The 23,169-nt window shown below is 37.0% G+C and overlaps 1 protein-coding gene across 1 annotated transcript; it reads right to left on the reverse strand.

The window, feature by feature from the left end:
• Positions 1-1,175: 1,175 nt before the first annotated feature.
• On the reverse strand, positions 1,176-22,964 carry ANKMY2 (ankyrin repeat and MYND domain containing 2). The gene is made up of 10 exons (XM_026706363.2): positions 22,778-22,964; positions 17,106-17,170; positions 15,758-15,896; positions 14,906-15,004; positions 14,227-14,387; positions 8,469-8,680; positions 7,913-8,048; positions 5,911-6,039; positions 4,950-5,070; positions 1,176-2,543 (listed from the first exon to the last, which is right to left on the reverse strand). Exons 1-10 carry the CDS (start codon positions 22,842-22,844, stop codon positions 2,326-2,328), a joined length of 1,347 nt encoding a protein of 448 aa, XP_026562148.1. The 5' UTR covers positions 22,845-22,964; the 3' UTR covers positions 1,176-2,325.
• Between the last annotated feature and the right edge of the window lie 205 nt (positions 22,965-23,169).

Genomic DNA, 23,169 nt, shown 5'->3' on the forward strand with positions numbered 1-23,169 from the left:
CATCGCAGGCTGGTCTAGCTTGCAGGCCTTGAGTTTGACATCCCTGGTATATAGGTAGTCCTTGTTTAATCCCCCTTAATTTCGAATGGAATTTTTATTGCTAAGCAATGCAGTCATCAGGTAAAATTTCACATGACTGCACTGTTTTATCAATAGCAGTTTTAGTAGTCCCAGTGGTGGTGAATAGGCAAAGATTCATGTTTCTCCTGTCCTGCCATGCTTGCCTCCTCTTCAGCTCTCCATCTATCCAATTTCTGCCCTTTGCCTTGACCTCCACTGCCTTGTACTCAAATACCCCTACTGACCCTTCCTGTCTTTGTCCCATTGCTGACAAGGTGTGCCTGGACTGACCCTTCCTGACACCTTCTTCCTCAAACTGCAAGGCTTTGGGAAGACAGCTTCACTAGCCTGCAGCCTTCTTATGAAAGGTTGGGGTAGGCATGCCTTGCCAACAGCATCAGGAGGAAGAAGCCAGTGAAGGTTAGCTGGGAACAGTGGAATGCAAATGGCAGGGCCCTTGATGGCAAAGATGGTAGGAGATAAGACAGGTGGAAGAGAGTTAAAGTGGTCCTAAATGAGCAGGCTGCCAATTACCTGAGTTTTGGTCAAATGTCTATGACAGCATTGCAATGGTTACAAATATCATTTGTTCAGCACCATTGTAACTTTGAGCAGTCACTGAATGAGTGGTTAAGTGAGGATTACCTGTAATTTATTGCACAGGTAAAAAATGTATATGAATTTATTAGAGTCACAGTTGTAATAAATGAGTAATTCTTCCCCCACCATAAAGCATGTATCTCACTGAAATCATAAGTATTGCAGCGAACAGATAAACTTTAGATAACTAGTAGTATATTTAAATTTTGTTCTTTTTAAATAAAACGTTGTACTATATAATTTGTACTTTCATTCCAATCACAAAGAGAGAAATTGACAACACATTGACATTTGTGAATACTTTTAACATTAGTCTGTGCTTCTGCTTTTCCTAAAGTACAATCTGAGTATTTGGGATATAATTAAAGTCAGGTATAGTTCAAGAAACTGTGGAATTCAGCTCTTCCCCCTGTAAATCGGACTACAAGGTTTATATGCCTCTCTTATTACAGATTATGCATGATAACGTATTGTTCAAAGATTTGATTATATTGTTAAAGCATCACTAATACTTAAATATAGTTGTTATTTGTTAATATTTCAGCGAACATTATGCTTAACTTGTTTTGAAAAAAGCTCTATAACTGAAAATTTAGAATTAAAGTTAATTAAACCAATATAGATTAGCAATGTTAACAGAAACAGGCAAATAGCATACTAAATGAAAACTAGGAATTTTAATGTACAGGTAATCCACGACTGATGACCATAAGAGACTGTCCGTTATGGCTAGAGATCTCTTTTGTATAAATTTATTTTGTTTAGGACAAAGTTAAAATACAAAAAAAAAAAATCTAAAAAAGACAAAGTCCTTAAAGGCCTTTACTTATTTACACCCCAACAGACCTACACCCTCCTCTCACTGCATCACTCCTTGTGCATTTACATTTCAAGCTTTGGAGCTAGCATTAGGAAATGACAGGGTCCTCATTCCTGGACTGCGTGGTACAATCCTGGAAGTGGATGCCATTTTCTGAGTGGCCACAATTCAATAGGTTGCTTTCCTAAAATGGAGGACCAGTTATGGGATTGCAGCCATAACTGATCATAAGATCCAGGAACAGAGTGACTTATCCTCTTTTCCTAATCATATATCTGTTAAAGGTAAGGAGGTGGTTGGGGAGCCCTATGGGTGGGAAGCAGGCCCAAGGGATGCAGAGCCCAGGTGCAGGGGAGATCGACCAAGGTGTTGCTGCAGTGTCCCTGTCATAAGAACAAATAACCATGGGGGTCCTGCAACAGGCGTAACTTATAAACAGGTTTTTAAATAACTTTGGGGGAAGGTCCACCATAACTTCAAATAGTCACTAAGCAACCAGTCGTAAGTCGAAGACTACTTGTTTTTATATTTCAGATATCATTATGGTAATAACTTGAGTAAAGTGGCTTGAATTAAATAGAAGGCTTTTTTGGCCTGCAACATGAATCTATTTTAAACTGTTTTTAAAAAACATATCAAGGTATACAGGAACAAAAACAGATGGGTTTATGTTATTCTAATTTCAATCAGCTATTTAAGCTCTTTATTACAATCTACAATTCTATGAGTTATACTTGATATAAAAATTGATATTTGCTAAAATACATTATGTCATTGAGCACTTAGCATATTGTAAAATCCAGTCTAGACTGTGATCCAGATGACATTCTTTTAAAAAGTACTGTTTATTCTTCAGATTCTTGAACTTTTTCACTACCAATGTTTTCTGAAGTAGTTTCCTCTTCAAGAAAGTTACAAACTGCTGGAGATGACACAGTCATTTTTATGCTGGGAATCATTTCACTTTGGTCTCCAGTACTTTTTATTTCCATGTCTTTTTGAGTTTCAGGTTCAGAGGACTGTTCTTCACTTGTTAAAATAGATTCTGCAGTTTGTGCTGCTTCTAGAGTGAAAACAACCATGTGTCAAATGAAACACAGAACCATGTATTTTGGTAATACAGAAAACTGACACCTCCTGCCTGAATTCCAACTAATACACAAAGTTACTTGTAATATTTCTATTAATCTGAAAATAAATTAAAAAGAAAAATTTAACCAAAATGTGATGCCATATGTGGTAATATTTTTAACAGAAGTATCATGTCTGCACAAAAGAATATCTAGCTTGCTCAGTCTGAGCAGGTTGGTTAAGGGAACCACATATATGTGCTCCAGGATGGTTTCATTTTTTACCTAATATGAGTAGGCTAACTAACTTGGTCAGACTGAAGAAGCTACTTGGATTAGTAGTAAAACATTTCAAACAAACAAAAATGTCCACTTGTCCTGACTTTTATTCCCAGATATTTTGATGGAAGAGGATCCACAAGAGGAAAAGAAGGTGCACAAGAGAAAAAGAAAGTTATGGGGGTAGGCATCACTAATCCAATATGGGTACCGGAAGGGGGAAGTGGTAAATAATAGGATGTCAACAAGGTTCCTCTTGCCTGAGGTGCCTGTCTGGATTGCTGAGGCAGTTCCCTTGTCCTCTGTTCTGTCCAAGATGTTTGTTTTACACAGGTATGATTGGGGGTCTATCATGGAAAGATCCATGAAATCTCTTGTATATCTACTCCCAAATATTCTTCAATCTGAAGCAACTCAAAGGAGAGCCTTCTTGAGTTGTGCACTGCTGGAGTCTCTGCCCTGGAGTGCTTGCAAAGGAAAGGTGTCAATGGGCAGCTTGACTTGCTGATTTCGATCACATTAACTTGGGACTCCAACTGGCTTTTTTGGTCTTATTGGAGCAGGATCTATGGGGGGAAATTACCATATTTTTCAGACTATAAGACGCACCCCCCCCCCCAATGGGTGGAAATGTCTGTGTGTCTTATAGAGCGAATATGGGCGTTTTGGGCTCCTGAACTCTCAGTGTGTCCTATTTTTGCCTTCCAAAGAAGCATTCTGTCCATCAAGAAGCACTCTGCTTGGCCAAAAACAGACTCGTTTTTGAGAGTGTGTCTGCATGTCAGGGAGGGCCAAAAACGGGCTTGTTTTTGGCCTGCAGAGTGTTTCTGGATGGGGGGTGGGTGGGATGTGCAGAGGCAAAAAGCTTTTTTTTCTTGTTTTCCTCCTCTAAACCTAGGTGCATCTTCTGGCCCAGTGCATCTTATATCCTAAAAATATGGTAACTGGCCTTGGCAAAATGACGATGCCTTGCAATGGTAGCTACTTCATTGTGAAGAAAGGTTTTATTAAAATAAGAGGACTGCAAAGAGGTCAGAATTTGGTGAGCAGCCATGGAGCTGCCTCTCTGCCTGACTTGGCTGAGCACAGAAACACTGTCAGATGGCCACGGGTTGCCCAACAGAGCACTGAATTGCATGGAAGCCTGGACAGATAGCCCAGGAGGTAGATCCCTGGTTGGAAGGCATTGCCTTACTTTAGTATCATCTCCCTAGAGAGTTCTTCTGTGCGAGGATAGAAAAGAAGAAAACAGATTTCTATCAGCAATGTTTCCTGTGCCTGATGTACCCCAGGCCGCAAGAGAGGAGAAACTGGAGAGTACTTGATTACAAGGAACTAAAGAGGCACACTTTGTCTGTTCACCATGCACTTTTGCAATGCTAGGGCATTGCTTCAGATGTGTATTCTCCGCTGTGTGCCTACTTATTTTTTTCTTGAAATCCCTTTAGTAAAAACATTATGAATCCCAGTCATATGATCATGGGATGCAGCAAATCGCCATAAATGCAGGCTGGTTGTCAAGCACCCATCATGTGAACATGATGGAGGGGGGGGAGGAGATCAGGTCATAAGAATCTTTTGGTCTGCTATAATTTTTAACCATATTGACTGTAATGGTGATCATGTGACCAAGAGACACTGTGAAGGTCATAAATGATTGTATCTTGGTTATAAGTTTATTGTTCCAGTGCTGTTGAAACTGCATGATCACTAAACAAATTGATTGTAACCTGCAAACTATCTGTACCAACAAATATTTACATTTGCCAAAAATCAAATTTTCAGGTGAAAATTAAATGCCAAGAAAAAGATTTTAAGATTGAGAAAGATTAGCTCAAGCTTGCAAAAGTTCTATCTAAAAAACTTTCACCAAAAAACTGCCACCACATAATCACAGTATAAAATACTGTCTCAGGATAATCTGTTTGAATATGACAGGGAAAGGAATGAATTTTGACAAAGATAAAAATATAACAGTAGTTCACTAGTGCAAACATTGTCGTGTCCTGTTATTCTGGAACACAACCAGGATCTGTTATAGTTATTAGTTTGTTTTAAAGATATTTCCCACCATAAAAGACATATTCCTAAACGCTCTTGAAATAACAAGGCATCTCAACCTTTATTTTTTTCTTTGGCTGCTTCTACTATCTGCTTCTCATAAATCTTCTTTAGCATGCTGCATGATTTCTTGTGTGTAAACCAGTGCATTTTCTGGCAAGTCTGATCACAATAAATAACCTGAAAATCAACAAAAATGTATTACCATTTTGATTTTTTTAAATTATTTGAATTACCTAAGAACCAGAAGCATAGGACTGAGATCTTTTAAATAAATGAACAACTGCCTTTTGTTTGCTCACACACTTGGAATTCCAATATTGAGAAGTTATTTTCTTGTTTTCATTTTAAAAGTTAAAATTAAGATTGAAAAATAGTATCATAAATGTGTACAAATGGGTTGTCACTCAGTTATAAGTAATTTTATTTGGTAAATAATTACAAAGGATGGGAAAATGAAAGAACATATACAAGTGATGGTAGAAAGATAATTAGAAAAAAAACAGCTGAAAGAAGCAAAAATAATTGTTTGTGAGAATAGGCTCCTGCCAATTGATACATGGAAGTGGGAATTGGATATGTCAAGAAAAACAAATTTTGAATGCAAGAGGGAAAATTATAAATTGTATGTGATAAATGAAAGAAGGCAAGAATAACCTGATGAATGATCAGTATAAAGTGTGTTAAGATTGCAGACAGATTGAATGATGTTTGAATTATAAAACATAGTGAAGAAGAAGTGAACAGGCAAAAGACTAAGTAATATAGTTGTGAAAATCTTGAAAGGAATAGAAAGTGTGAAGGAAAATCAATATGAATTAGTATATAGATATGGCAGGAACATGAATTGTTTCTAAGGATCACAAAGTACAGAGTGGTTATCTCTTTCTTTCATATGATGCATGCTGTGCATTTATGATATGTATGATGCTTAACCTAAGGGGAAAAAAGTGTTGGTTATTCATATACAGTAAGTGATGGAGGATATATTTATTTATTAGTTTATCTGCATACCCTTACCATTTTGCATGTGGAACATCTTTTGTCTGCTCCTTTTTCCCCACATGTTGTACAAAATTCAGCATCTATAAAGCCTATTTGGCCAGTAATAGCTTGTGTAAGTACAGAAAATGCTGTGGGATCAGAGCCCTGGAAAGGAAAAGAGAGATGAAATAGCAATTTTTCTTAATAACAATTCTAAATCCAAGCCCAAAGGGAAAAACTCTATGCTCCAATTCAGGGGTGTCAAACTCATGTTGTCACGGGATGTATTGGCACTTTCCCCCCTTCGTTAAACTGGGTGTGGGCATGGCCAGCACATTATGCATCCAGCCCACAGGCGGGAGTTTAACAGCCCTGCTCTAGTGGTTTTTTTAAAAGTACCTGACAAGCATCTACCTTAACACCAGGTATCCTGAAGAGAATGAAATTTTTTAGGGCAAAATTTCTAAATACTGTTCTCAATGAAAGGAGTTTTCATTTAAGGAATCTATACAATCTAACTAGATTGAGTAATTTTACTCTTGAGAAAACATTTAAAAAGAGAATGGAAAAGAAAATGTTATTTTTCCTGCAAATGTTCAAATGTTATTTAAAATGGCTGTCTCTTGCTTAATGTATGCACTGATTCTCAGGCCTTTAATCCAATTTGCCGAAACAAAAGGCAGGAAAATGAAGAATTTGCCTGATGAATTTTGATTCTTGTTGGCACATCAAGCCAAAACTCCTTTCAAGTACTGTTATAAATCTATTAACGGAAGCTTTCTAAGAAGAAGTTGTTCAAAACAGCAGGCCCACTGATGAATAACCTGCATTCTACTGTCACAGTAGGTTTGCTGAACCCATATAAATTGTCTATGAATCAGCACTTTGTTCTGTGCAGTGTTTGCCAATTCCACACTGACAAACTGGAAACCAAGGGCAATCGGGTATCACCAGAATAACTATGAATTCTGCTTGCCAGAATTTCTGTTATTTGGAAATTATCTTAAGGAAAAGGTATACAGAAGATTCATCAGCCAGTCAGTCCTAAAAGCATCCAGCTGTATGTTTCTGGCAGTGATTATTGACATGAATTGGAACATTATGTGTTATCCAGCAGAGGTCTAAGTCAGGAAACCATCTGTTGGAAGGATTGAGGGTTTGGTACCCATGCTAATTCCTGGATTATGTCACTGCTGAACCAATCAGCTAAACTACCACAAATTTCCAAAAGGTGTTCTCCTTCTAAACACTTTAGAACTGTATCTTTATTTGAAATTAGCTTCTTTTTGAATTGGTCTGCTAACAAGCAAGTCACTGTTCATCTTGTTTTCTATTATGTATTATTAAGAAAATATATTCTGCTGTTATTCTTTTTGTAGGGTGCTGCTGCCACTCTTTTCTAGACTGCTGTTTGTCATTGCCTTCTATCAGACTTGTAATAATTGGTAAACCATGATTCCATATTTCCTTCCTGTGCTAATTGGAAAGGGAAAGGAAGGCAAGGACAAAGCAGCAACTAAACTTGGAAGCACAGTTGCTGCTTCTGTATCTTTGTTGCCTCATTGTGTTCAGGTCAGTTATCCAGCTGGATTAGCTAACTTTTAACAGATGCACTGTAGCATCTGTTTAGATTGCTTCACCCACCTCCCTGCAGCCAGTGCCAGACTGGTTCATGTTTGTGCTACATGCTAGTTGTTTTGCCTCCAATGTTTAGCTAGGTGACACTAAAATAATCCATAATACCTGGTACCATAGGTTTTCATGACTGCTACGTGAGTCTTAGAAACTTAAAAGGTTAGCAAGAGCGAACTAAGGCAAAAGTCATGAGGCAAAACGTGAGGAAGCATATACATAACACTTTGAGATAATCACCCAAAGAACCAAACTTGCAGAAAGTTGCCTCCCCCCTCTTTCTCACATTATTTAGAATTTGATTACAGTGAAAATGGGTAAATAATGCACACTAAAAGAAATACCTTATAGATTCTAAACGTTCAGTCTGTACAGAACAACATACTGTTCATCAAGAAACACTCACAATTTCAACAGGAGCAATGTTTCTCACAAGCTGCTGCAACAAGGTAGTTTCACAGTAAGGAAATTTCCGAATAGATTCCCTGATGGTTTTCTCTTGATAAACTGGAAATCCATCTCTCTCTCTGCCTTTTAACAGGCTGAAATTAAAGGTGAATACAGCTGAAGTTACATACATTGCTCACTTATTTTCTTACTACTCATAATGCAAATGTTATATGTGTAGCATAAGATCACAACATAAAGAAAATCTGCAATGTAAATATTTAATGTAGGAATGTTGTGAGTGCAGTATTCTTTCACTTCAATGATAGCATTGGATTATTTTCTAAAGAATATACTATGTATAATCATGTAATTTTTCCTTCACTTGTAGCTAACATACAAAACTGAAATATAAGGCAGTTACCTTACCTCTAAAATCATGCATCCATCCCAAAGATTTAATGGGAAGCTCCAGTTTCATGGTTAGAATTTAACATTAAAAGTACAAGAATATGTACTTGTGCACAGATAATATATTGTATTGAAAAGAACCATCTATTGAAAAAATAACATACCTTTTGATTAATCCATCCAATTTGTCTTCTCGCTCAAGAAAAAGGATACATTTTTTGAAAATGCAGCTAATGTAATGCATTTTAATTGCAAGGACTTCATTCATTTCTTTCTGCTTCATGCACTTCTCACAGATTAGATCCAACACTTTGCAACATTTCTGCATTGCTTCAACTTCTGCCAAAAGAGGATTTTCTTTCACCAGCAACACAATCTATAGAAAATATTTATATACTAGTAAGTTTACTTCCTAAGGACAGATCCAGTGCACAATTGGGGTTCTTCTGCGCTCATGGCTCCTGCTTAAGCCTTGTGTGCCGTTCTTGGAACAGGAGACTCTATATGCAGGTTACTCATGCCCTAGTCATCTTTCATATAAATTATGTATTTGATATGGGGCTACCCTTGAAGATTATTTGGAACTTATGTTGGTGTAAAATGCAGTAGCGTGGTGCATTTGTGTGTGAATCTACACATGTATATCTTATCTTTCTGCTCTGTGAGTTGCATTGGTTACCAATTTGCTTCTAGGTCCAATTCAAATTGCTGATGATACCCTTTAAAACCCTATTTGGCATGGGGTTGGCTTATTTGAAAGCCCCCCCCCCCCAATGCCATGTACCCACATCATCAGATCTGGCAGAAGAGATTTGTTGCAGTCTGTCCACTACAAAGTGCCACTTGATACACCCACGAGAGCTTTTTCTTTTTTACTGCTTTGTAAAAGAATATCAGGCTGATCCCAATCTTGATAGCCTGGGGATCAGGGTGCAGTGGACCCCATAAAATGGTTATGCTGTTCATAAATTAGGATGTTTTCCAACTGACAGTTATCTACAATATTTAATTGTTTTTATTTGTGTGTGAGATTGCTTTACATTCATGAAAGTAAGATAGGCTGCTGAATACATTGAATTTTTTTAAAAAGGAAATAAAGTTAATTCTTTTCTGAATTAAGTGTTTATAGCAAACATTCAACAAGTGCAGTTTATCAGAGCTACATGTGTATTCTCTCTCTGTCTCTCTGTACATGTATTGATATGTATACATATGTATATATACTTATATACATTTTATATATATGTATATGTATATGTGTATGTGTGTGTATGTGTGTAGATAGATAGATAGATAGATAGATAGATAGATAGATAGATAGATAGATAGATAGATAGATAGATAGATAGATAGAAAGTATTCAGCTTTGTTCGGGTATTTTCCCACGTCATTGTAGTTGTGCTTTTAAAGTTGTAGCAACATTTTGGCAGAATCTCATCTGCCATCATCAGGCTTCTGTATTGTGTCCGTCTGTAAGTCAGGCCCCCACAGTTGTTTCAGTTTTAAATTTGGGGCAGCCTATTGCTGCGCCAGAATGGTTTTTTCTTCATCCTGATTGGTTGGGAATCTTGGTCTGTGTTTATTGGTCTTGGAGTTTGCTGTGTTCTGCTTGATTAGTGTTTCTAATATCTTCTGTCTGTTTTGTGGTTCTTTTTGTAATTTGATTGGCTGGCAACATTGTGTTCCTTTATTGGAGGCCTTTTGTGCAGTTTGGCTCCGGGTAAATGGACGGCTATCATTTGTTAGGAAGCTAGGTTTCATCTGGGTGCCTGGTTGGGGTGTGTTGGAGCTGGAGGTATCAGGGGGGATCTGTTTGGGCCCAGGTGTTTGCCTGGCTAGTGGTGTGGATATTTTTTTGTTTGTGAGTACAGGCTTCCAAATGATTGACAGTCTGGTGGAATCATGTCTTCTATTCATGCTTTCAGGTCTTTTTTAAATCTCTATGGCTTCTCTGATGATTCTGTGGCTGGGGTTTTCTATAGTGGCTAGGGTTTTGGTGCCATTGAAGTTGATGCTAAGACCTGTGACTCCCATGTGTTGGACTAGTGAGGAAGTGTGTCCTAGTGTGCCATCTACAAAAAATCTACAAAAAAACAGATGGCACACTAGGACACACCGTATACCAGAAGAAAACACACACTAACCGTACCTCAACACCCAATCCCACCACCACACAGCACAGATAAACTCCGTGGCTAAAACACTAATTGCTAGAACCAAATGCCTGGCAGACAAGACACACATAAAGACTGAACTATGCACCCTGACTAAAGTACTGACAGCCAACGGCTTCCACAAAAGCAAAATCACCGGCTCGATCCACAAAAACACACTGAGACATAATGGAGACCTAGAAGATGAACAGACCTATGGAACAGCTGTCCTGCCCTACATAAGAGGTACTACAGACAAAATCAGTAAGATACTACACAGACATCACATCAAGACTGCCTTCAAAACAGACAGAAAAATAGCAGCCATCCTTAGAAACCCCAAAGATAAAATTGACCTGGAAAACCAAGGCATATATGAAGTTCCTTGTGCATCATGCCCAGCCACATACATTGGACAGACCAATAGTACCCACCTGGATGAACACAAAAATGCAGTCAAAAAGCTGGAACACACTTCCTCACTAGTCCAACTCATGGAAGCCACAGGTCATAGCATCAGTTTCAATGACACCAAAACCCTAGCCACTATAGAAAAGCCCAGCCACAGAATCATCAGAGAAGCCATAGAGATTTAAAAAAGACCTGAAAGCATGAATAGAAGAGATGATTCCACCAGACTGTCAATCATTTGGAAGCCTGCACTCACAAACAAAAAAATCTCCACACCACAAGCCAGGCAAACACCTGGGCACAAACAGATCCCCCGATACCTCCAGCTCAAACACACCGATACCTCCAGCTCAAACACACCCCAACCAGGCACCCAGATGAAACCTAGCTTTCTAACAAATGATAGCCGTCCATTTACCGGGAGCCAAGCTGCACAAAAGGCCTCCAATAAAGGAACACAATGTTGCCAGCCAATCAAGATACAAAAAGAGCCACAAAACAGACAGAAGATATTAGAAACACCAATCAAGCAAAACACAGCAAACTCCAAAACCAATAAACACAGACCAAGATTCCCAACCAATCAGGACGAAGAAAAAACCATTCTGGCACAGCAATAGGCTGCCCTAAATTTAAAACTGAAACAACTGTGGGGGCCTGACTCACAGACGGACACAATACAGAAGCCTGATGATGGCAGATGAGATTCTGCCGAAACGTTGCTACAACTTTAAAAGCACAACTACAATGACGTGGGAAAATATCCGAACAAAGCTGAATACCATACATGTAAGTACCCGCGAAAACTTATGAAAACATACGCACACACACACACACACTGTGATCATATTAAGAGCAACTGCATTCTCTTTGCTGATGATGTAAAGCTATTCAACACCACAGACAATACTGCTACCCTTCAAAAAGACCTCAACTATGTATCAGAATGGTCAAACAAATGGCAACTTCAAATCTCAACAAATAAATGCTCTGTCTTATATATTGGCAAAAAAAAAATCAGAACCAAACTCTGTCAAGGACCTTGGAGTGCTCATCTTTAATGATCTAAGTGCTAGAGCCCACTGTAACTACATAGCCAAAAAGGCATTAAGAGTTGTTAACCTAATCCTACGTAGCTTTTTCTCTGGTAATATCACACTAGTAATGAGAGCATACAAAACGTTTGCTAGACCTATACTTGAATAAAGCTCATCAGTCGAAGCTGAAGTTGCATTATCTGCATTAAGTTGCATTACCTGGAACCTGCATTACGTATCTCATATAAACACAATTGAGAAAGTCCATAAATATTCACAAGAAGAGTTTTCCACTCCTCTACTCGTTGCAGAATACCTTATGCCACAGACTTGAAATTCTAGAACTAGAAAATCTAGAACTACGCCGCCTTCGGTCCGATCTAAGTATAGTATATAAAATTATACACTGCAATGTCCTGTCAATGAATACTTCAGCTTCAACCATAACAATACAAGAGCACACAATAGACACAAAGGTAAACTGCACCAAACTTGATTGCAGGAAATACGATTTCAGCAATAGAGTGGTAAATGTCAGGAATATTCTACCTGACTCTGTGGTTTCCTCCCCAAACCCCAAAAACTTTAACCTTAAAATGCCTACTATTGACCTCACCCCTTTCCTAAGAGGTCTGTAGTGGGCATGCATAAGCGCACCAACGTGCCTACCATCCCTGTCCTATTGTTTCTTCTTTATTTTTCTTACATGTATCCATTTCATGTATCCATAACTATGTTTACACTTATACCTGTTATCTTATAATTGTTTGACAAAATAAAATAAATAAGGTTAAACCTGAATTACCAAAGACTATTCATGCTAATTGTTCTCAGTATTGTGCCTTTTGAGACATTGATAAAAATAATATAAAATGTTGCCTTTATCATTGCTTTTCCTTGACTTGCCTGTTTTTGCCAGTGAAATATTTTGTTTATTTATGTTTAGTCAATAAATATCAAGTTATATTTTTTGGCAGTGCAACTGAGTGGTACATGGAGGCTATGGCCAGAGAGGCCTATGCTCACATATGGTGGTGCAAAATTGTGGCCATACGTGGGGCAAAATGACTTAGTTTCAGCAATCCCCACCCTCATTATCACACATATTAAGTATTTCAATACATTTGGGGCTGTCCTTACAGTCTACTTGGAAACTACATTCCATGTGCTTGCACTTATTTTGGAAGATACAACATCAACTTTACAGGCTGTAATGGTTAATAGTAGGTTTCCAAGTAAAATTTAAGATGCTATTGTTGACCAGTGAAACCCTTTAGAGTTGGATACCTTTCAGATTGTCTGTTTTAACCAGTATCAGTCTGATCAATTAGAATTGTTAGAGAGAAGCCTTATATAATTTTACACTTCTCAAAAATTTGAGATGCTAAGGCTAGATGGCATTGTTTCTTTGGCAATTCTAGTAACAATAGCACTTAGACTTATATACTGCTTCACAATGCTTTACAGTGCACTCAGCATATTGCTGCCCCCAACAGTTTGGATCCTCATTTTACCAACTTCAGAAGGGTGGAGGACTGAGTCAACCTTGAGCCCCATCAAGATCAAATTCCAGGCTCTGGAAATACTGCAGTTTAACCACTGTGCCGCCAGGGCTCCTTTGTATTTTGGAGATCACTCTATCCCTGTCCATGCTGATTTTCTGAAATCTTTTTTAAAATGTCCTAATCATTGTTCTAACTGGTTGGATCTTAACTTAAAGTGCATCGTGTAATTCATTCTGATTGGAGCAAAGTACAAATGTGATTTTGTTTAGAAGAATATGAATCTACCTAATCTAGTAACTTCCATATGTGTTCTGACTACAACTGTAAAAATTCCAACCTAGCATGGCTATTAGTTAAGTTTTGAGAATTGTGCTTGAATTGTGCCACTGAACGCTGAATTTCAACACAAAACTCCATTCATCATAAACCAGGGATGTTAAACTCGCAGTCCACAATCCAGATGCATCACGCACTGGCCACATCCATGCCCCGTTTAGAGAAGGGGCAAAGTCTTGATATGTTACATGATGCTGCCATGATGACACCCCTGTCATAAAGTAATTCAAAAATCTGGGACACTATAAGCAGAGAAAATGTGAGTTTCAAGTGGAACATATTTTATATACATATAGTATCATGTGAAAATTAGACACTAAAGGCACTACAAAAAGGACTGGGCTATAGTAATAAAATGCTTATATATGAAATCAGCTTTAAGATACAAATTAGTTAAGTCACAGACTTCATTTCATTTGTGCAGATCCAATTAGCTGGCAACATGTTAAAAAAACATATCCAAATAAGAGCATACTGTACCTTAACAGGATGCAAATTAGTAGTTGTAATGATCTTATGTAGAGGTCCAGCTAGCTTAATTGGAAGCTTGGGTTCTTTATCTAGTCCTTGTGGTTTTGTATAGTAATTTAGCTTTTCACGTGGAAAGAAGTTGTTGATAACTGTTACACAATCATGCTGACCTAAAGAGAGCAAATGATTTCCCTTTATGAAGTGAAAGACTATAGGATTATTAATTCTGGTGATTTGGTGATGAAATATAGTTTGCTAAAAAAAAATACTGAGAACGACATTGAAAATAATTTTACTAATACTGGTAATTGATAAGATTCAAATCAACTCTTCTGTTCAGAAAATTCAGGACCTAAAATAGATTCATTTTTGACCTATAATTTTAAACTCATTCCCATTTTTTGAGCCAGTATTTCTTTAGTCAAATGTGCTATATCAATCCAATTTTTATATAAAAGTACCACATATTCAGACTCAAAATGGTGCATGGGTGTATTAGCTAAAAGGAAGAATGCTTTTTCTTACCAAAATATTTTATACTTTTTCACAATTTAATTTAACGTATGATAGAAATTAAGCTTTGTTCAGCGGAAAACAGAAAAGGTATCTTAAATATTTAGACAAGCAGAAGATTATAAATCTAATAAATAGATAAAAATAGATAAGACAAGACATCCTTTGTCTTTACCCACAAAAGCAGCCATCTGAGCTGCAGTTCTCCCCACAGAATTAACGACATCAATCTCTGCTCCAGCCTCTAACACCATCCGGGTTATTTCTTTGTTGCCTAAATGAAGAAATATATTTAGACTTTTTAAAGATGTTTTCACAAACTATAAATAAAATAGGTTTCCCTCGGATAGCTATTAAAGCAACCCTTTGGCTAACAAAGAAGAAATCAAACACTTGGTTTTCTAACAATCAATTACACAGGTTCAAATTCTTTTCTCTTCTTTACTGTACTTTCAATTGGAAGCATCTGTGGTCACAGAACATAGCCATTTTTCTTTTCAAATATGAAACATATCAAGAAACTATCTTCAATTCTAGCTCTTTAAATCTTAAATTGTCTGCTATTTACCCTTCCATCCACCATTATTCTGATCAACTGATACCAATGACTTGATTTTGCATGTTCTCCAATTAGGAGAAGAAAAAAGAACATTGCACCAAACATCATCCTAATATACGGATGAGAAAGTTGTCAATTCTGTGGACATGATTAAGATCCATCACTCTATTTATGTTAAATCAAGCTACAATATCTTATACCAAACTAAAATTCCCAATCCCGTTGATTTCCTCAAATTCTGTTATCATCTGCTTTTTTCTATCAGAACTCAAATAAAAATAAAATATATAACTTTAAAAATATATGCATTCTTATGCCATCAGATTGAATAGAAGATGACCATTTTTACACTTTTAATACAAAGCAAAATCTTCCTAGCACTTTTGTAGTCCCTCCGAAAAGAACAGGGTTTTTTTCTTTGTGTAAATAAGAAACTATACTTAACAGAAAAAGGAAAATACTATTTACCTGAGAGTCCAGCAAACATTAAGGCAGTATATCCATATTCATGATTGTTGCAGCTTACATCAGCTCCATGTTGCATCAACAGTCTGCATATATCAGTTTTACCTTTATATGCTGCATGCATTAGAGGGGTCATTCCATGCTAATGAGAGAAGGTATAAATGCAAGTTCCATTTGTTTTCTAGTTAATAATACCATAATAAAACTCATGTTTGCCAGATGGACTGGCAAAAAAGTATTAATTGTTAGAATCCTAAAGCTAAAAATGTGGGGATGCCCTAAGACCCATTAAAAATGCAGGTGAATGGTATAACAATATAATATTTATTTTGTTATGCACTATAACTTAACAAAAATATTTTAACTCCATTGCCTTAATATAACCAACTTGTTAAAAATGTTTTTCCTTTATTTTTAAATTCATGATTGCTATTTTTATTCGCTTTTAGAAATTTTCTGTTCATTATATTGTAGATATTTTATATAACAGGGTTTGTTTTTTGACCATTTGGTTTAACATGTTGTTTCATTATTTTGAATTTTATTGCAAATCTCTTTGAGATTTTTAATGGGAAGCACTAGTATGAATACATAATTATAGGCTTAAGAGTTCTGACAAAGTCCCATCATTTTTAACTATGGGTGGTAATACTTTTTTCAAACTTAAGTGTAATGTGTACCTAAAATTAGATCCAAAATTGAATCAGAAGGCAGGTGTGGTCTACTAAAATGACTTGCCTTTAGTAGAACATGGCCTCTAGATGGATTAAATCAAATCCTCTGGACCCTGATGAGCACAGAAGCATTAAATATGTAGAAACATGATAATTTCATTTTCAAGTCATCTAAAAATATGAATTGAAAATAAATATACTTAGCTTTATTTTAGTATACATATTTGGAATTAAAGCCAGGTTGCAGGGCCATTTGGACTTTATAGCTTGCAAAGATAGAAGCTTTAAAATGATTGCAGAAGATGATTAACATTAACAAAGAAAGAATAAGGAATGCATTTAAAATAATGAATGCATTTAGTAGTTATGTTGTAATCTTTTTATGGCTAAAATTCAGAGGCTTATTTTGAATAAAAATGTATAGGATTACATTCGAAATATATGATTTATTTCCAACAAAATATCTATAACTCTTCACACATTTCCACCTCACCTAACTACTTTACTATCATTTGTATTTCTTAATGCTATTACTCATCTTAAAGTAATCATAAATGCAGTTCAGAGATTGCTACTTTCTGGATCTTAAATTTGTGGTAGAAATTCTTCCTAGGTTTTGTTAAGCCAAATAAAACCTATCAGTTTCAGATCAAAAATGCAATTCTGCCAAATGTTACCTCATCTAAACAATTCACACGGACGGTCTTGCTGCCAAGAAGTCTTGAAGCTTCTTCAGTGTTTCCTAAAGGGAAAAATAGTTTATAAAAAATAATAATTTAAAATGTGTATTATATTTGAATCCCGCATCTTGTTCCAAATAGTTTAATGTATTTATATTGTTCCAAATCCCCATAAGTCTTATAAAGTACCTACATTCACAGTTCATAACTGAGCCTTGAGTTTTTTCCAGTTCTATTTCAATATTCTAATCATTATGCTACATTGTTACAGTTTAATAAAACATCTTTAAGATTATAAAGTTACTGTACCTTATTATCCAAATATGTTATTATTAAGAAATAATAAACTACAAAATCATTTTGGCAAACAATTTTTTCAAGGTTTTTAGTCTTAGATCTTTCATCCAATTTTTAACATAGATCGAGATCTCAATGATAAAATTCAGATGGCCATCACTTGCATCATCTTAATGTTAGAAGAATATGGTTGGCCAAGGACCAACTTTGGGGGAATTTGGCCTTTGTCTAACTTTAGTTCGTATTAGTGAGAAGTGGTTTCTTGTGCTTCAGATTTGTTTAACGTCAGTATTCAATTAGAGATATTGCAGGAGCTAATCATGCTACCTAATGTCAGGGAATGTTATGGGTGAAGATTTCAATATTTCAAATGGGATGTTTTCATTTGAGAACATAATTATCCTAAGACTACTTGTGCTCCATTGTTGAATCTTCAGTCTAAACCGATGGACGACACACCATTTTGATCTCTAGACAATGAATTAACAATTAACAATGAATTTAGAAGATTCAAAATATGAATCTAAACCTTAACAGCATTAAGGAAAATACAGTCCAATGTATTTGAAGGAAACTGATTAGAAAGACAGAAGTAATACCATATTCTACAAAGCAGCTACCTGTTCAGCTTAATGCAATTTTGAGTATGCAGTTAGCAAGCACATTGTTTGAATCTCATCATGTGAATGAACTGAAGGTAGCATAAACTGGCTGTCATATATTAATTATAAAAACAGAATATATTATTATAAAAAAATAGAAGGAACACAATCTGTCGCTACCAGTCCATTTGTTAATTACAAGTGAGAATGATAAAGAGGGAATTTAAGCTTTTAAATCCTTTATCTGCTAGTATCTTTTTTGTAGTAGATTGTAGTAGACATTAACAAGATAACCAGACTACTCAACTGGAGTTATGGGGTGTGAGATGTGAATGCTGATTGGTGGGGAAGGGGAAGGTGGGACACAGAAAGCCACTCTTATGGAAAGCAGTCGTAATTTTTTATACCAATCTGGTTCTGCCCAGTTAAAGAATTTGGGCAGACCTTCAGTGGTATGAGTTTCTGCCACTAGATAGATCAGCTTGGAATAAATCTGATAAATCTATAAATCTGATAACTCTATAAATCTGATCTCATAACTGGCTGACCAACCGCACTCAACATGTAGTCCTCAATGGAACTGCATCTACATGGAGGGAAGTATGCAGTAGAGTATCCCAAGGCTCCGTTTTAGGCCCAGTACTCTTCAACACCTTCATCAATGACTTGGACGGGGAACTCATCAAATTTGCAGACAATACCAAACTGGTAAGAATAGCCAACAATGCAGAAGATCAGCTTAAGTTATAGAAGGACCTTGAGAGACTTGAATATTGGGTGCTATCTAACAAAATGAAATTCAGTGTTGAAAAAAGTAAGCTTCTACATTTAGGCAAGAAAAATCAAATGCACAGGTACCATGTATTTGGTGCCTTGCTCAATGGTAACTGTGAGAAATCTCGGAGTCCTAGTGGACAACCATTTAAATATGAGCCAGCAGTGTGCAGCAGCTGCCAAAAGAGCTAATGCAATCCTAGGCTGCATAAACAGAGAGATAGAAACAAGATCACGTGAAGTGTTAATACCACTTTATAATGCCTTGGTAAGGCCACACTTGGAATACTGCATCCAATTTTGGTCACCATGATGTAAAAAAGATGTTGAGAACTCTAGAAAGAGTGCAGAGAAGAGCAACAAAGATGATTAGGGAACTGGAGGATAAAACATATGAAGAACAGTTGCAGGAACTGGGTATGCCTAGTTGAAGGAAAAGAAGGACTTGGGGAGACATGATAGCAGTGCTTCAATATCTCAGGGGCTGCCACAAAGAAAAGGGAGTCAAGCTATTCTCCAAAGCACCTGAGGGCAGGATAAGAAGCAATGGGTAGAAACTAATCAAGGAGAGAAGCAGCCTTAGAACTAAGGAGAAATATCCTGACAATTAGAGCAATTAATCAGTGGAACAACTTGCCTCCAGAAGTTGTGAATGCTCCAACACTGGAAGTTTTAAAAAGATGTTGGATAACAATTTGGCTAAAGTACTGTAGGGTTTCCTGCCTAAGCAGGGGGTTGGACTAGAAGACCTCCAAGGTCCCTTGCAACTGTCTATTCTATTCTATTCTATTCTATTCTATTCTATTCTATTCTATTCTATTCTATTCCATTCTAATTCTTATTCTATTCTAAAGCTTGTTTCATCCAGGGCTGAATAACAGGTAAGAAGGATAAGAACAGGTAAGAAGGATAGCCTGGAATGTATCATTGAAACCTGGATAGGTGTTGGAAGCTGGATAGTAAAAGTGGCCTTTAGGTTTAAAATGGGATTGCTACTTTTGTACCAGCCTCACTCCCTCGTGGTTTCACAGTCTCAGCTGCTTGATGTTTTGGCCAAACTGTTAATGGACTTCTCAGATTTATGCTACTGGTGGGGCTTCAATCTGTTTTCCCTGGATGAAGACTTGCATGTAGTTCAAGAATTCATAGCCCTGATCAGAATATTGAAGGGCCAAGTTACATAGCAAAAGTCACATGTTACAACATATCTGGGTATTTGACTCAAAATAGTGGCATCTGGAGGTAGATGATATTATCATCAATCATTTGTCATAGACAGATCACTTTTTAACATAATTATTTGCAATTATTCCCATTGCAGAAAGGAAAGATCAATTTAACTGATCTACTCCAGACATATGATGGATTTCAATGAATTTCAGAGGGAATTTGGGATGTTCCTGAAATCTGTTGTCTGGTTTGACTAAGGTTTTACCCATACTTGGAATAGAGGAATGCGAGGAGATGAAATAGCAGAAGAGACCCTTAGAAGCCACAAGAAGCTAATTCTACTAAGCATGGTTAAAGGTAATTTACTGTTGCTCATAGGAGTGGCAAAACTATTTTTCTGTTCTTATTATACCTGCAAATAGGAAGCTAGCAGCCCTATTAAGGTATATGACTCCCTCCTAGATAAAAATGGACAGTGGAACATATGTAATTATTATTTAAGGTTATCTTATGGATATATCTGCTTGGATCCTCTCAAAATCCTATGGAGTTAACAGACATATCTGGCTTAATTTTCTGAAAATTGTTTAAATCTTTTGGTCTTCAAGAATTGGAGAATCCTGGAAGCTGCGTATGTGCCTACTTTTGTATTATACCTATATTTCTCCTTAGTAGATCAAGACTTTCTGGGAGACCATGAGGTTGGATCTAGGCAGTGGTAATCCCACTGGCTTTTAAAGAGACAGTGATTCACCCCCCATCTTAAGAAATATGTTGGATCTGATGGTGTGTCAGAATTTTCGTTCTATCTCTCAATTTTCTCTTTTTTAGGGAAGATACTCGCCTATCTCAGAAAAATGATTGGGCAGTAAAATCAATAATCTGTCACTTAAAGTTCATCTTAAGGAAAGATGGACGGCCTATAAATTGTATATATATAAATAAAACAAACAAAACAGTTAAGACAGATATATTGTTATAAATAAATGCAAAATAAAAACTATGGGAGAACACATTAACATCCTATATAGAGGGTAATCATCCTGTGTGTTCCTAAAATCTGCTGGAGAAAAATGGTTTTCAGAGATGTCTAAAATGCCAATGGAGTCAGGACTAATCTCATCTCAGGGGGAATAATGTTCCAAAGGGTAGGTACCATTAAAGAAAAGGCCCAATTCCTGTGACCTATCAGATGAAACTCTTTACCAGATGGGACTACAGCATACTTGTCTTTCCAAGAGGCTGGTTCCAGCTGGCATGGCGGAGAAATTTACATCTAGCTATAGTTCCCAGAATTCCTCATGTCTCAACTCTTTCTCTGCTCATATATAATACCTACATGAAGTTGTTAGGCAGTACCATTTGTCAGTATGGGGGTTAAGTATTATGTATGTGTTGCTATTACTCAGATATACAATTCTAACTTTGGTAAACCCAAACTTATTTCTATGCTGTTCTGAAGGCTGTGAGCAGCTAGATGGGAAAGAATAGGCTTTGACCTAGAATGACTGAATGGTTCTAGTTTTTAAGACAACCCTCCATGTCAGGAATTTTTCATGCAAGGATGTATTGGCACTTCCCGACACAGATATTGCTTGCATCTTTGAAGTTCTGCTGGACTCTCTCAGACTTGCTCAAAAAGCAGGTGGCAGCTGTGACTATGAGCATCTTTGCACAAATCTTGTGTGCTCACCATGTTTATACTTGGATAGGGAAACTTTGCTTAAATTAATCCATTCCTGGTTCACTTTCTCTTTGGACTATTGCAAGAGACTCTCCTTGATGATGACTCAGAATCTACAACTGCTCCATGGTATGCTCATGTAACATCATCACTTTAGTAAATGAGCTGGCTCCTAAAGGATTTTGAGTGTAATTCCAATGGCTAATTATTAAGTAACTCAATGGGTTGAGTTACTTATAGGATGGCCTATCACCAATTATTTCTGCCCACCCCATGAAGTTTGACAAAGTAGACATGTTCCAGATCCCTTCTATGAAATTATTAAATGAAATGGGATCCAGAAAGTGTACCTTCTCTTTTACAACTCCTACACTGTGGAAAAGCACTATCCGCAAATGTAGATAGCTCTGATGGCTTTTTGTAAAATGAAAAATCTGATATTTTTTTCCCCATGGACAGTTCTGGAATGGTTAAAAGGGACTGGCCTTGAACTTTTTGTTTATTTCTTTTTGTTATTGACCCAATACTAACCCAATTTAATAATTTAAAGTATTTAGATCTCTTTATTAATCAGATTTGCCACAACTTTGGGCAAAAAGGTTTTTGTTTTGCATTGCCCACAGCAGAAGTTCAGCTTTCTTCTCCATAAATTACAGCAAAATATTCCCTGAAAGCAAGCAATGGCTAGCATGATTAGTAAATTTTTAGGAAAATAAAAATAAAAATGGACTTTCCTGTAATGAGTAGTTAAATGTCCTATAACACCAGGAAGACCATACAGGTCACACATGACCACCAGGCCTAGATTTAATGGCACCTGAAGAGCGACTAAGCACTGCTCAAGTTCAATACACAAGGCAGATCTGAACTAGTAACCTCTCCATTGATCTGCTATATTATTCTACTTATCTCGTATTTGAACAAGCTGCACCTTGTGAAATCCTACGCTCGCGATCGGAAAACTACCCGCTTTAAAAGCCACCGGGCCTACCATGAGATTTGCATATCGATTCTCTGCAGCCACCAAAAATAGCTGCAGCCATTCCAATTGCAAGAAATAAAAACCTTCGCCGTCTGGGCCTGAACAAGGAAGCAACCCAGCGAATGCAAACTGAGATAGGAGAGCGTTGCAAACCACTCACCGCTGCTAATGACTTCAAGCAATGCTTTCTCCTCCTCGTTCAAGTCACCTCTCTTTGGGAGCGCCATCGCCTATTTTATGTATATTCTTCCTTTTTTTTATTCCCTCCTTGCCAACAGTCATAAAATGGAGCGTATCCACACTAGAAACAGCGGCCGATCAACAGTGGCGACTCCGAAGCTTCCTCTGAGCGCTTTACCAGAGCCTTTCCGTGAGCGCGCCGACCTCATGGCCCATACCACCTTGTCACCGGGAAGAGGGGAAGTCTAAAGGCAGGCTGACATGTAGAGGGTAATTCATCTCTTTACGGCACCTGAGCTGTTTGTTCGGCCACGCATAAGTGTACGAGGAACAAAGTAAAAGTAGCGATTAAGAATATGCTAAACTTCCTGA

The sequence above is a fragment of the Pseudonaja textilis genome, chromosome Z (genome assembly GCF_049901715.1).
Source record: "Pseudonaja textilis isolate UNSWEBS1 chromosome Z, rPseTex1.2, whole genome shotgun sequence".
NCBI lineage: Eukaryota > Metazoa > Chordata > Lepidosauria > Squamata > Elapidae > Pseudonaja > Pseudonaja textilis.